General features: G+C 43.1%; 1 protein-coding gene across 4 annotated transcripts in view; it reads right to left on the bottom strand.

Moving 5' to 3' along the window:
* The window catches only part of LOC112235851 (protein TANC1), a 266,252-nt gene that overhangs the window by 78,933 nt on the left and 170,908 nt on the right, over positions 1-16,411 (bottom strand). For all 4 annotated transcript variants that reach the window (XM_042316348.1, XM_024404398.2, XM_024404414.2 and 1 more), the window contains one exon: positions 798-920. In XM_042316348.1, the coding sequence (XP_042172282.1) occupies positions 798-920 (123 nt within the window). The remainder of the gene's footprint in view (positions 1-797; positions 921-16,411) is intronic.

Here is a 16,411-nt window from a genome sequence, read left to right as displayed (position 1 = left end):
CTCTCTCTCTCGCTCTCTCTCTCTGTCTTTCTTTCTTTCTCTCCATCTCTTAGTCTGAGCTATGACCAGCTAGCTTCATTGGCTTGGACCATTTGTAAGTAATCTTCAACAGGGCAGCTAGCTTCAGCACTGATTATTTCTCTCTCCCACACACCTTGACTGCATAAGAGAGACAAATCAGTACTAGCCGTACTATCCGACAACCACCAGTCCCCTCCGTCTACTGAGCTCTGGGAATAGCAGTTTAGTTGGAGAAGCTGCTCAACTGCATTTAAATGGAAATCATGGAGGTGGATGGCAAAGGTTTGCAATTTAACAAACATGAATGCTTCTATTAGACTGCTTACAGTGTCTAATGAAAGCCAAACACATAATGCTCATAAATGTGGACTGTTGCAAAAATGTCTGTCCAGAGGGACATTTTACATAAGTCTAACAACTTTATACTGACAGCGGCAGAGAAAACTGAGAGGGTTTTAAAAGAGGGTTAAATAGTAGCAGCAGCAAAGGGGGGACCAACTCCATATTAATAAACATACTTTGGCCATGTAGCATATGCTGCTCTGTGTTCTATGGAATAGGTTTACATTTTCCCTATGTTTTGTTTATAATTCTGGTGTGCACTGTGCTGGCCCTTGTTCTATCCCGGAGAATAGCTAGTTATTGTATGGCTGTGATCCAAATGGCACCCTATTATATAGTGTACTACAAAGGGCCCTGATCAAAAGAAGTGAACTATATAGGGAATGGGGTACCATTTAGGACATAATCTAGGTGTACATGCTGTTTAACAGTACCTTTGGAGTCTTGTGGTGCCCTCCCACCTGTGTTATGCCAGGGCAGCCGAATGGACGTCCGCAGGGGAGTATTACGCTGTTCATCAAGATAGCTCAGGTCTTCCAGCTTGGTGGAACTGGTGGCTACAGAGAGAGAGAGAGAGAAAACTATGAGATCATGTGTTTTTCACGAAAATTATGACGTGATTCGCAGTTCAGCCTTTATTTGGTGAATGCACATGATCAGATTACTCTGAACAGACAATGATTACCAGCTAAAACCAATGATGACAAACATGTCACAGGGGAAATCATGTCAATAAGTCATAAATTCTAATCCAGGGTTTGTCTGGAATACGCTGAGAGAGAGAAAAGAGGAGTAGAGAGAAGAAGAGGGGACACAGATCCAGGGTGACGATGGCAGGATTTCAGGCAGAGGAAAGTGAACGGGAGTTTGGCCAGAGCAGTGGACCCTGGCATTGGCAGTTCCCTGGAGGTGGTGTGGGCACTGGGCAGCCAGGTACAGTACAGCCGACAGGTGGTGAGCAATATCCAAATGCCTCGCGTTCCAAATGCCTCGCTATTCCCTTTATTGTGCAATACTTTAGACCAGGGCCCATAGTGCATCTGGTGAAAAGTAGTTCACTTTATAGGGAATATGGTGCCACTTGGGACTCAGAAAATTAATATGGATGTCAGGAACACAACACAGAGCCAACAGACACATTTACTCACTAAAGCCAGCCTTACTACAGGGATTACTGCATGAAAACATACAGTAGGCTACAGCAGCATTACAGAGAGAACTCACAGAACATGCAGCCACAGGAAAAGAAACAGCCATGAAGGAAGAATGACTGCAAACAATTCCTGTCATTGGATCAGAATGAGAAGTGATAATAAACACTAGCAGTTTGTTATATAAAATTCAATCTCAAACTCTACCTACCGTCTGAGCCGGCATCCTCTAGCAACATGCAGACAAAGACAGACAACGTTAAACAAGGTCTTCGGTGTTCCTGGCAACAATGAAATCACCATGGAGACCTGGCTGTCATGTTTAAAGGAACAACAACAATGCGGAAAAGACACCACTTTTCTTTTGCTAAATAGCTAAATGGATGTACCAATTCTAGATTGTCCCTTTAACAGGAAAAATCAAAGCCCTCCTCTCTCTCTCTACTCCATCTGCCTCAGCTGAGCTGGGAGGACAGACAGGACAGTATGCGACTCTCTTCTCCAACTTACTTGGAGGAATGTTCTCCTAATTAGGAACCCGCAGGGAAGGCAGCGCGCGTCAACAGAACTTTAATAGGCATCAATATAACTTTAATAGGAATCAATAGAACTTTAATAGGCAAAAATAAAACTCAATGATCAGCCACTTTTATGTTTCACTTTTCACAAGCCTGATGATGTGAATTTTACTTCAGCTCTAAAATGAGAATAAATGAGAGCTCAAGTCTGGGATAGCATAACGTTAATTCAGCATGCACTTTGAGAAATCACTTCACACAATGCAGCCAGAATGTTAAACCGTTTGTTGCACTTGAGCTCAATGCTCCCAACAGTGTCAACCTGTTAGTGCTGGGCAGTGGGCCCCCACCGGTATTACCACACTAGAGGCTGAAGTAGCTACTTACAGTCGGTCAGCGGCAGCAGAGCCAGAGAGCTGGGCAGGACAGCAGCAGGTATTTAAAAACACTCCCGGCATGGAGCAGGCAGGCTGAAAGGCAGGCAGGGCGGAGGCCCTTTGTGGAAAAGCTCCAGAGAATTATTCTCCCCAGTGGGCTGGATGCTCATCAGGGTACCCAAGTGAATCTTCTGCCCCAGCGCTCCCATCCATGTACAGGCACACTGGCCGCATTCAACTGGTGACTGGGCTTGGCAGTCCACAGGCACTGCTCTCTCTCCCTCTCCCTACCTCACAACATCCACAGCATTAGCAGCGCTACGTGCAAAATTAATACAGGTGCTTTATGAGAATGTTCCCTCTACCCACCCCTCACACAGATTTTTAGCAAGCGGAGGAGAAAAAGTGGGTGAATAAACCAAAGAAAAAATGAAAGGCGGGAATGTGATGAGAGCTGCTCTCCTGGCTGATTACAGTTTGCACTAGGCAGCCGGACTCACAGAGGAATTAATCAATGATCCTCCCTGTACTGCTGTCACACAGAGAGAGAGGAGGGTGAGAGGGGGAGATGGAGAAAGAGAGTGAGAGAGAGATATACAGTATATACAGAGAGGGAGAGGAAAGGGAGAGGAGGGAGAGAGAAAGTGAAAGAGGGATAGAGAAAAGAAAGAGCCAAAACCAGGGCACCGGGAGAGAGGAGGAAGAGGGTCGTGTGAACCGCAGAGTGAATGATGTAAGGAAGAGAGGAGTGAGAGATGGCAGAAAGGAGGGGGACAGTAGAAGAGATGGAGGGAGGGAGAGAGAAGTTAAGTTGAAAGTCTGCGCGGCGATCCAGCTCTAGCGCATCATTCAAGCCCCATGCTGACATTCGTGGACTGCAGTGAGATTACCATCCCATCTCTCCCTTCTCTACCTCTCTCCCTCCACCCCTTTCGTGCTCTCAGTAGACCCATTGGAATTGGTATCCCTTTATACAAAGCTGCAACACAGATATTCACAGCAGTCTGTTAGTGCTAAAACCAAGGAGGCAGTGTAACTTGTTTCAGAGTGGTACTAGGGCCGTCTGTGCCATTAGATGCTCTTACATTTTCGCCTGTGACAGAGCTCCTCGAAGGCTGCACCATTTCCCACTACACAAAAATGGCCAATCCTCTCTAACGTAAGAGAAGAAAAATACACAAAATGTAATGCTGTAAAGTCATGTTTCTTTATTTGTTCTTTCAAGCCCCAACATATTATACAGTGTGCCAATAGTCAGTCTCTCTCTCTCCTCTTCTTATTCCAGCAGCAGATCATTCCTGGTTGATGTGATATTGTGTATGAATATGTTGGGAGCAGCTTTGAAGCTCCACAGATGTGACAGGTTCCTTTCTGATGAAAATCGGTTATTTTTTGTGCAGCTTTGCCCTTTGAATCCCTCTGTTCTTTGTCTCATGTGTCGGAGTAGGGGGGGGGTCAGCTGAGTTGCGAGCTCTGTGGACATCGCTTCGCTTGCACCGGTGCACCACTCCCCAGTACTTGTGTACATCCCAAATGGCAATCCTATTCTCAAAAGTAGGGAACAGGGTGCCACATGGCCATAGGGGTTTTGTTAAAAGTAGTGTACTAGTGTACATTTGAAGTCGGAAGTTTACATACACTTTAACCAAATACATACAAACTCAGTTTTTCACAATTCCTGACATTTAATCCAAGTAAAAATTCCGCTTTTCTTTTAAGAATGTGACATGTCAGAATAATAGTAGAGAGAATGATTTATTTAAGATTTAATTTTTTTCATCACATTCCCAGTGGGTCAGCAGTTTACATACACTCAATTAGTATTTGGTAGCATTGCCTTTAAATTGTTAAACGTTTTGGGTAGCCTTCCACATGCTTCCCACAATAAGTTGGGTGAATTTTGGCCCATTCCTCCTGACAGAGCTGGTGTAACTGAGCCAGGTTTGTAGGCCTCCTTGCTCATACACCCCTTTTCAGTCCTGCCCACACATTTTCTATGGGATTGAGGTCAGCGCTTTGTGATGGCCACTCCAATACCGTGACTTTGTTGTCCTTAAGCCATTTTGCCACAACTTTGGAAGTATGCTTGGGGTCATTGTCCATTTGGAAAACCCATTTGCGACCAAGCTTGAACTTCCTGACTGATGTCTTGAGATGTTGCTTCAATATATCAGCATAATGTTTCTCCCTCATGATGCCATCTATTTTGTGAAGTGCATCAGTTCCTCCTGTAGCAAAGCGCCCCCACAACATGATGCTGCCACCCCCATGCTTCACAGTTGGGATGGTGTTCTTCGGCTTGCAAGCCTCCCCCTTTTCCTCCAAACATAACGATGGTCATTATGGCCAAACAGTTCTATTTTTTCATCAGACCAGAGGACATTTCTCCAAAAAGTACGATCTTTGTTCCCAGGTGCAGTTGCAAACCGTAGTCTGGCTCTTGTATGGCAGTTTTGGAGCAGTGGCTTCTTCCTTGCTGTGTGGCCTTTTAAGTTATGTTATGTCACAAGGTCCTTTGCTGTTGTTCTGGGATTGATTTGCACTTTTCACACCAAAGTACGTTCATCTCTAGGAGACAGAACGTGTCACCTTTCAGAGCGGTATGACTGCTGCGTGGTCCCATGGTGTTTATACTTACGTACTATTGTTTGTACAGATGAACGTGGTACCTTCAGGCGTTTGGAAATTGCTCCCAAAGATGAACCAGACTTGTGGAGGTCTTGGATGATTTCTTTTGATTTTCCCATGATGTCATGCAAAGAGGCACTGAGTTTGAAGGTAGGCCTTAAAATACATCCACAGGTACACCTCCAATTGACTCAAATGACGTCAATTAGCCTATCAGAAGCTGTCATGCACAAAGTAGATGCCCTAACCGACTTGCCAAACCTATAGTTTGTTAACAAGAAATTTGTGGAGTGATTGAAAAACAAGTTTTAATGACTCCAACCTAAGTTATGTAAACTTCAGACTTCAACTGTGTATAGGAGGAATAAGGTGCCTATTGGGACACACACCCAGTGTTAGTTAGTAGGCTCTAGTATAGGCTTAATGCCTCCAGAAGCCTCTTGGCATCTCCCAACTCAAATCCCTCTCTGACCCGCCATGTCAAAATGCCCTGAGCTGGAATTGACTAAGTGCAAAATGGAAATCAAAGTCACTTATGCACAGATTGTGGCACGTAACCAAGTAAACAGATTGCGCTCCATACCTCGCTGGTTGTCGCTGGCTGCATGGCGAGCAATCTCATTGTTATGAAGAAATTAAATAAACTAATGAGGATGTAACAGCCTGCATAAATCTGTTTTTCCCCCCTGTTATTTTGTTACCAAACACAAACACGTTTATTTATCCCACTGTAAGACATGACAGAGTATATGAGGAGTAAGTTGCTCCCCTCGCGGGCACAGAGACTTAGATCTGACCTGTTAGTGTGGTGCAGGCAGAAGACACTGCAGACACTGCAGAGCACATAGCAGAATGCAGAAGAGCTTTAAAGCAGACCAGAGCACACAAACTTCACTGGAGCCCTGCATTACACTGCCTACATCCCCCAGAATGCTGGCCAAGCAATACAGGCAAACTACATGTATGGAAGGACTCAATATCAATGTTATTAGAAATAATTAACTTAAGTATACCTATTAAGCCCACCGAAATTTAAGTCTAGACATTTCTAACATATACTGTCCTAATTTCTGTTTGAAAAGTTAAGATAAAATGAAAGACTCATCTCTCACATGAGGTTTTATGACTTTACTTAAATTCTTAAATAAATATTTGATAAAATACGTGAAAAGTCTGGACTGAGCATAATTGGTACGGAAAGCCCATAGGTGTTCCAAATAAGCCCACCTAATTTTAAAAACGTACATACTGACATTTATATAAAATGTGATTATATTAATCTTCACCTAAATTTAGTAAAATAAACTGATAATTACTATTCATCATGAAAGTAGCACTCAAAACAGGGGGGTGTCCAATATTATCCACAAAGACCAATGTGGATTTAGGCTTTTGTTCTTGCCAACCAGTACACACCTGATTCAACTAATCATAGACTTCAATCAAGACGTGAATAGTTAAAGCAGGTGTGTTATTACTTGGTTATAAAAAAACTGACCTCTGTGGATAAGAAGCCATGCACAAAGACCATAACACACACACAAGTTTCAATGAAATATCTGAAACCGGATTCACATTTGCTATACTGATATTCTTGTTCATCAGTTAAACTTCCTAAAGCCTATCTGAAGACTGTTTCAAATCTCCCTTTCTACTGTTCTATTACAAAGGTACAGGTGGTGGACCAACAAACAGAATCACCTGGATGAATGAAGGACAACAATATGACAATGCCACTTGTGGGAATTTACACATAACTGTAAATAACTTAATAATAAAACATCTGATTGGATTAGAATAAAAACTGCTATGGACATGACAACCAGATTAATTGATTGACATATTAAAGAGCAGAATTGTTTTATTTTCTATTTGAATTCAAAGATGAAAGTGGGCTTAATAGCTACACATACCCTAACAATCACAGAATTTCTTTTGAGGATCACCAGGATCCAGACCATGAAAAAAAAGTATAGATTCCACATATTCCTGATATGTAGTACAGTCATGTTCTAGTTCATTCAATGAAGTTACATGGCAGAATACAATTGAACTCTGAATTGTGTGATGGATGAAATTAAAAAAGGATGCTAATAAAGTCCCACAAGGAGCGAATCCACAAAGCAAAGCAATGTTGGGACCTGTCAGTCAAACTCTGTCAGATGGCTCACTGGAGGCTGGTAGCATACTGTGCTTGGTTGTCTCTCCACAGGTTTATATAAATCAATAAGCACCACTGAGTTGAATGCTAATTGGCTGCTCAAAATTGGATCCGATCGATCCCTGAAGAAGAGGTCTTTATCTTTGCTCTGGCTCTAACCTTCTTCACCCATTGGCAACTTTGTGAAAAAGGACAATTCGGCTCACGTCAATGTGACCTTTCAAAGTGTTGTCTTTCAGGCTACGTCCCCAATGGCACCCAAATATAGTGCACTGTGTAGGGAAAAGGGTGCACCTCAGTCTCCAAACTGAGCCAGTCAATGTCCAGATATGGTCAGAGGCAATGTTCCCTCGAATATGTTTCGGCACTGAGCAAATTTCAGGTCTGCTAAGCTGAAACTTGAAACTTGTAAAATGGCTGTGCAACTTCCGCCGAGTGTTTACTGTGAGCACTGGGGCTATACCCGCTTTCATTTACAGTTTTAACAGTGGCCAAGTAGGCTACTGTGACCATTTGATCAACATGGAAATAGCGGTTCTATCATTCAGCCTACAGTAGCAGCCAATCTGTGTTCAATGTAGGCCTACATTCCATGAGACTTTCAAAAAAACATGCAGGGCTTCAAATGAACCTGATTATCCACTTGTCTGTCAGATAAGGAGGTGACTGAACATTTTGTTGTGTTGTTTGATGCAAGAAACCACTTTACAAAATACAATTAATCCTTATTCCCATACCATTTATTACAGAGAACAAGACAAATTATGCTACCCTCTGCCTATTGGCTACTTACTTTATTCAAGCCTGTCTCAAAATACAACACTGGCCCTTTAAGACATAAAAAAAGCTCTTTACCTGACCTGCTTTTCAAAGATGGCTAGACATTTACACATTTTGTGCTCTTGTAGGAAGCAATCACTCCCACATTGCTGACTACAAATTATATATAACTGGGCTAATAACTCACTAACTAGCAAATAACATGAACAAATGTGCACATGTGGCTACATGCAGGGATGCAAACTGGTGAGGGCGCAAAAAGGTACAACTTTTTTTGTTGCACTGAAACATGCAAAAAGAATCCCTGCTAGGGAGAAACATTTTTTTTTTTAACCTAATTAAACAACAAAGAATATGATCTACATGATCAATCTCTGTGTGTAAAATAAAAAGTGGTTAATGTGAACCTAACTCACGGCTTAAAAAAATGTAAAGAAAGCAACCCAATGTTATTTGTTGCCTGGACTTTACTGCAAATGGCACTCATGTCTTAAGAAAAAATAATACACTAATATTGCAGTTAGCCATGACAGCCTTTATAATAGAATGCTTGTGACCACACACGCATCTAAATATTGCACTTGGGAAAAAACCCATCTTAAAGTAGAAATAGAATGAAACAAACAGGCATTCTATTTTTGCTCTATTATAGTGGCCACTATAGACATTGATCAAGTGCACAAGGCTACATGTGTGCAAAAATAACGTTCACTGAGTAAAAAATGTAATAACCCCCTCACTCACACACAAGTGTTACTGTCAAGTTCAACACAACTAAAGCAATATCTATGGGCTACACTGCACATTATTACATTGTACACTTTCTGTCTGTGGACATCTGTTCTACAGTGTGCCAGCAGCAGAGCATGATACCATTTGTTGGCATAATTGATCTATTTCAGGCAGAGAATACACCTGGCATACCCCTTTTTATTCACTGTATTGTGTGGTGTTCCTTTCACCTCTATAGAGGCATCAACTTGTTTAAAACCTCATTTTCACCCAATTCTATCTTTCTGAAAATTAACCACATACTGTAGGTCGAAAGGTTGTATGGTGTTTCCTCCGACACATTGGTGCGGTTGGCTGCCGGGTTAAGCGGGCGTTGTGTTAAGAAGCAGTGCGGCTTGGCTGAGTTGTGTTTCGGGGGAATGCACGGCTCTCGACCTTCGCCTTCCCGCCGAGTCTGTACGGGAGTTGCAGTGTTGGGACAAGACCAATTGAATACCACGAAAATGGGGTAATTTTTTAAATATTTTTAAATAGGCTAATGTTGCTCAACATTTCTGTGGCTAGCCTACGGAGAATTCGATCCAGCTAACAAGATACTTAACAATGGTAACAATACTTGTTCCACCACACTTTCTCCCTCACCTCAAACTTTCCAAATGCCAGCTGTTTTTCGGTTACAGCTCATGAAGTACACTTCATCATCTTCTCACCCCCGTCTTCGTGGTCAGGCTTCTCACCTACCTCTTCGTTATCGTTCTGGGGACGGGCTGCTGTAACTGGCAAACTGCCTTTCCACTCTCTACTGTCTTTTCATAGTGCATACTGATGCTGTAACTACCAAATTGGTTGTCTCTTCTCTCTTCAATCACCTGCTGCATTCTGTTGTTACGTGATCGATTGGCTGAAAGATTGCTCCAAACGCGCATCACTCATTCCCTTACAGTCAGTAGTGATCCAAAGCCACCCCAAATTTTTTTCATCGGCTCTATAAGAATCATATAGGTCACCTATTTTGAATTCAAAAAGGCGAATTTCACCGAAAGGTGAATAGTATTCCTCTCTGTACATGCAGCTGTCGCTTTGATCTAAAAACAAGTGCATAATAATTGCGACCGCTCATGCTGTAAAAAAGTCCAGTTCAAAGTGAGCGGCACAAACCAATATATGGCAATGGTCTATTTACATATACAGTGCATTCGAAAAGTATTCAGACACCTTCCCTTTTCCCAAATGTTGTTACTTTACAGTCTTATTCTAAAATGGATTAAATAAAATCCTCATCAAGCTACACACAATGCCCCATAACGATAAAGCAAAAGTTTTTTTGAAATGTTTGCACATTTATTAAAAATAAAAAACAGAAATAACTTATTTACATAAATATTTAGACCCTTTGTTATGAGATTCAAAATTGAGTTCAGGTGCATCCTGTTTCCATTGATCATCCTTGAGATGTTTCTACAACTTGATTCGAGTCCACCTGTGGTAAATTCAATTGATTGGACATGATTTGGAAAGGCACACACCTGTCTATATAAGGTCCCACAGTTGACAGTGCATGTAAAAGCAAAAACCAAGCCATGAGGTCGAAGGAATTGTCCGTAGAGCTCCGAGACATGATTGTGTTGAGGCACAAATCTGGGGAAGGGTATGTCTGCAGCAGTGATGGTCCCCACGAACACAGTGGCCTCCATCATTCTTAAATGGAAGAAGTTTGGAACAACCAATACTCTTCCTCTAGAACTGGCCACCCCGGCCGAACTGAGTAATCGGGGGAGAAGGGCCTTGTTCAGGGAGATGACCAAGACCCGAGGGTCACTCTGACAGAGCTCCAGAGTTCCTCTGTGGAGATGGGAGAATCTTCCAGAAGGACAACCATCTCTGCAGCACTCCACCAATCAGGCTTTTATGATAGAGTGGCCAGATGGAAGACACCCCACAGTAAAAGGCACCGCTTGGAGTTTGCCAAAAGGCACCTAAAGGACTCTCAGACCATGAGAAATCAAGATTGAACTTTTTGGCCTGAATACCAAGCGTCACATCTGGAGGAAACCAGGCACCATCCCTACCGTGAAGCATGGTGGTGGCAGCATCATGCTGTGGGAATGTTTTTCAGTGGCAGGGACTGGGAGACTAGTCAGGATCGAGAGAAAGATGAACGGAGCAAAGTACAGAGAGATCTTTGATGAAATCCTGCTCCAGACCACTCAGGAGCTCAGACTGCGACGACGGTTCACCCTCAGAGGACAATGACCCTAAACACAAAGTCTCTGAATGTCATTGAGTGGCCCAACCGGAGCCATGCCTTGAACCCGATCAAACATCTTGAGAGACCTGTGCAGCGACGCTCCCCATCCAACCTGACAGAACTTGAGAGGATCTGAAGAGAAGAATAGGAGAAGCTCCCCAAATACAGGTGTGCCAAGCTTGTAGCATCATACTCAAGACTCGAGGCTGTAATTGCTGCCAAAGATGTTTCAACAAAGTACTGGGTAAAGGATCTGAATACTTATTGAAATGTGATATTTCAATTGTTTCTTTTAATACATTTTCTAAATACCTGTTTTTGCTTTGTCATTATGGGGTATTGTGTGTAGATTAATGAGATAAAAAATATATAATATTGAATAAGGCTATAACGTAACAAAATGTGGAAAAAATCAAGGGGTACGAATACTTTACGAAAGCACTGTAGGCCTACTGCAGCTCTGATTGGTTATGGCGCACCGGTCTGTGTAGTGTACAGGCCTGAGTAGTGCCTGTCAATACAATAGAATCATACTCCGATACGCTATGCCTACAACAAAATCTAAATCTAAATCTAACAAATTCTAAGTATTGTATAGTTTGTTTTGTTTTCGGGATGTTACATGGAAAGTGGTTAATATTGCATTGATTCAATCCCAATTCACACAGTAAAGGCAAACGTTGATAGTGTTAACAAACAGGGAAAACTTTAGAAAGTTGAGTGAAGTTCAATCTTGTGCTTCTCTGCACGGGCTGATTTTGCCGCAGTCCCGCGCACACTCACAGCTTAGAGGGAACATTGGTCAAAGGTGACAAAATGGACGCAATGTGCACCATCAACATCAGAGAAATAAGTGGAGAAGTCTTCAGAGAACAGTGAGACTCCACATATATGTACATTATCAATGAGCAAATTGGAAACTTGACAATAAAAGCATACCCAAAGAATCCCCTCACAAAATCCATAAGTGAGTAGACAAAACATAAATGCTGATAAAAAACAGTTAAGCCTGTTCTGGTTTATCACCTCATCCACCAGTGGTTAAAACACATTACTTTATGATTTGAAGTAATGACTGTAACATAAGCAAACCTGCAGAACACCTGGGGACCACTGAGTGTGTCCATCTGGGACTTGTGGAGATGACATCAGTCTAAGAGACGGGCCGCAGCTGTTTGCTGCAGTCACTATGTGCTCCAGTAATCATAAAGTATTCTCCTATGAAGAGGGATCTATAGTAACCAGGAGATGGAACAATGGCAGTCAATGATGCCTACTTCTGCTCTGGACGTGGGGGGCAGCGGACTTCTGCCAGCCACAAAGGAACAATCACCTAGACACCGTAACACAAAGGAATGCTGAGTAGGGCAGCAGGGCAGTGACAAAGACTACCTGTGCATACTGGGCACCTGGCACATGACTGTGAACCACAATAGTACTAATGCCTGCCTAGGCAATGCACCAATCAACATGTTCCAAGGTTGAGTGGAGTGCCCCTTGGCTATGTGCTGTGGCCGAACCATTCCACAGCTAACCACCTTAATGCCGTTTTACTGTCTGGAGAAATCACCACCAGCAGTTCAACGGGGGGTCTTTGGACCATGGTATTCCTGTGGCCAGTCTTAATGTAGCCTTTGATTCCCTAATCCACGGTAAATGGCTTAACTCTGATGACTTGAAATATAATTCTTATTATTTGAGCGTAACAAAGAATACAGAAGGCTTTGAGCTGAATTCTTTTCCCGAAAGCCCTGAATCTGCACTGGATGAAGGAGGCATGGAGGTGTCAAATTGGATTTCAGCCAAATCTGAAGAGCTTACAATAGAGCCAAGACAGAGCCCTCTTCTTCTACTCTGTACCCCCACACATCAGAGGGGTAGAAACTAAGAAGATCTCTTTCAGCTGCACCGAGTCCCTACCTTCCTCCCTTCCTCGCCCTCTCAGTTCTCATTTTGAATTCTGCTCTCTGAAGCCACCACTTTACATGCAGTATTATAATAACATTTACATATTTAGTTTCCGTTACAGAGCCCGTGTCAAAGGCAATCCTCTTTGAAGCCGGTGGCACCTGTGATAGAGTGTGGGTTGGGCTAGGAGAGATTAATCTCTGAGATGTTTTCAGAAGCTTATCCCGTAGCCACTGTCTGTGTGTCACACGGCACCCTATTCCCCTATATAGTGCACACTTTTGAAGCACAGCCTTATAGAGGTGAAGCTGGCATTTAACAGTAACAACACATTACCAAATAGAGTGGTCTGTTGACGGTAACATAACATTAAGCACTAGAAATGACTCTGTAGTTATTATGTCTCTAGTAGTGTGAGTTGCGCTATGGTGTCTGATGTGAAAAACAAGTGAAAGAAAGCAAAACATTCCGACCCGTCTCTTCCTAAGACTATCTGACATAGAGTGTGTGCGACTGTGCATCAAAAGTGGTGCACTATATAGGGAATAGGGTGCCATTTGGGACGCATTCAGGCAATGTTGCCAAACTCTGTGCAGCTGGAACTGTTGCTGAAATCCCCCAATGGCGCGGGTTAATTTCCCAGCCATAGCAACGAGAGGTAGTGAGAGTGTGATAGCTGTCAGATTAGGGGCTGTGTGTGAGTGTGACATCACTAACTTATGATTAGGCTTCCAATGTTACAGTCATTTGTAATTAAACCCACAGTCTCATTCCCCGTCGCATCTCATTTATATTGGGTGGTTTTTAAATGAATAGAAATGGGATGATGCCCGGACCAGTTGTGTGGCTTTTTGCCAGTCTGACTGCCTTAATAATTCAAAGTGTGCGTCCTAAATGGCACCCTATGGGCCCTCGTCAAAATGAGTGCACTATACAGGGAATATGGTGACATTTGAGATGGAAACAAATGGCACATTTCAATGGAGGCATTGTGACTCAGACACATATACAACAACATTACTATGCAGAATGGATGGAGTAAAAAGCAGCTTTACAGACATGTCCTGCTGAGAGACAATACAATGAGGGATTTATTCCAACAGATTTTGGAGGGGCTTACAAGCCATGAGAGTCAATCAAAATCACAGCAAAAATAAGAAAATATCCCCTATAAAGTCCAGTCTTCCAGCAGGGTCTGACTAGACAAGACAAGCAGCAGCCAGAGGGGGATTGTACAAAAATAATGATCATATTGTCAGTGTTATGTTGTGAGTTTGTCTGTGTTTTGATTTGAATGAAGCATATTTGTGCGCTCATGGTGGGTCAATCGACTTGAGTCCTGCTTTGCCCTGAGAAAACGGCAAACCGCTTGTTTGATTTTATGAGCAAAGAAATTTGGTGGTTTGGTTTAATGAGTAGTATTCAGGTTTCTGTCTTCTCACTCAAACAGGTGGTGTATTGGTGTGGATCTGGACCTAGCCAGTTAGCCACAGCTTAATGTGCAGACAGTACTGCTTGGATTTCCCACAGCAGTAGCTCGATTGTAGCAGGCCAGACACGATGTCCGCTGTAATCACGCACAGCGCAAATGATACTTCTGGGCAACACGGATACATTCCCTGTGTATATCTCACATTTTAGCAGGGCTGTGGGACATTAGACAGACTCCACTAATTCACCCAGAGAAATGGACCCTTTGTTCTCAGGCTAAAAACATCCAACAACCTGAGAAGGGGTCAAACGCTTCTGTATGTGCAGACAGAAAGAAGTCTAAAGGACAAAACAGATGGTTAAAAACAGTGGTCCTATCACCTCTGATCACAGAACATTAGCCGTAATTTTCGGTTCATTTCCCAACGATTCAACATGTTGAATCAGCATCGTTTGTAGACACCTAGCAGGTGAGCTGACATTCTATATGGTGTCTGTCCAGTCCATAATAGTTCAACTTTGAGCCAGCAGGTCAGCAGAGCAACAGAGAGACAGCAGCTATTACAACTCTTAACTCCTGAAGTCCTGGTAGGAACACTGCCTCACAGCGTGTTAAGGCTAGGGCTGGTACAGTTAAGCAATAAGGCCAGAGGGGGTGTGGTATATGGCCAATATACCACAGCTAAGGGCTGTTCTTAGGCACAAACCAAACCTGGAGTGCTTGGATACAGCCCTCAGCTGTGGTATATTTGCCATATGCCACAACCCCCCTGAGGTGCCTTATTGCTATTATAAACTGGTTACCAACGTAATTAGAAGAGTAAAAAGAAATGTTTTGTGTGGAACGAACAGCTGACTGAAGATGGGATGGCCGGGCATCCGTGCGGTTGAGTCGATTTCTGCTATAACATGGACTCTACAACGTGATGAAACTTTGTTGCTCCTTGCTGAAACATGCAAGGTGTTGTAGCAAACAAGTTTTTGGTTGCATAGGCAATGCCATCCTCTGGACTCTAATTAGACTCTAGTCTGCCCGGTAACAAGTCACAGGATGCAGTATTCAAACAAATCGCCTCAAATCCCTCTCTCACTCTCCTGGCAGATCAACGCCCCCCTCCATGCAGCAGCACATGCAGTCAGGAGCGGACTTTTTAATTATTATGATTTTATACGTTATTCCAGTGACTGCGGTCATTTGGCTGACCAATAACCATCATCCAAAATTCCATGACCATCACAGACCTAGTTAAGGAGCTCCAATCAATGACAGCTTGACTTTCAGCACTTTGGCAACAATCAGACCATGGGAATTTCATTACGACTACGCTCCTCTACGACACGGCCTGGCATCACATCACATCACACCTCTCTCTCTCGCTCTCATTCTCAGTCTGCCCACTGTCTCTCTTTCTCTCTCTCTCCCCCGCTATCACTCGCTATCAGTCAGTCCCTCTCTATCAGTGTGTCCTACAGATTATGGCCAGACATCTTTGATGTGACAGACTGGTGTGTGACAGGGACAGGAAAGGGGCAATCACAGGACGACAAGAGAAGCAACTGGATAGCTCTGGATGACTGTGGGATACTCTCCATATAGAATGTTTGGTATGAAGCTACAGATAAGGCCACCCTATACAGTGCACTACGTTGACCAGAGCCCTTTAGGTCCTGGTCAAAAGTAGTGCACAATATAGGGAATAGGATGCCATTTGGTATTCAAACAAAGGTAATGGCTTCATCCAACTTCCTCGTGATTACAAAAGCGCAAGATGACGTTCAACCTTCTCCCACTGACGGAAAATAAGTAAATCAGTGATCTCACTTCTTCTCACCCTTATAGTCTCTCTCTATCATGCATTGATTCATGCACACACAATGTATTAACCTAATTAAAACATCACATTTAACCTACTATAGTCCTCTCGTAAAAGAGCAAGTGGAAAATAATTATCCCAAATTGCACCTTATTCATTATATACGAAGTGACTAGGGTGCCATTTGGGAAGCGTCTCAAGCCCCACTCGTATCCCTGGCCCCTGGTGACAGAGCAGGTTAGTTTGGACCATAAATGAACTTGTCTTTCCATGGCATTGCTGTCTGCTCCCAGGGCAACG

The sequence above is a fragment of the Oncorhynchus tshawytscha genome, linkage group LG03, assembly GCF_018296145.1.
Source record: "Oncorhynchus tshawytscha isolate Ot180627B linkage group LG03, Otsh_v2.0, whole genome shotgun sequence".
NCBI classification, from domain to species: domain Eukaryota; kingdom Metazoa; phylum Chordata; class Actinopteri; order Salmoniformes; family Salmonidae; genus Oncorhynchus; species Oncorhynchus tshawytscha.
Note: the sequence above shows the minus strand (reverse complement) of the source record. Positions and strands in the feature narration are given on the sequence as shown.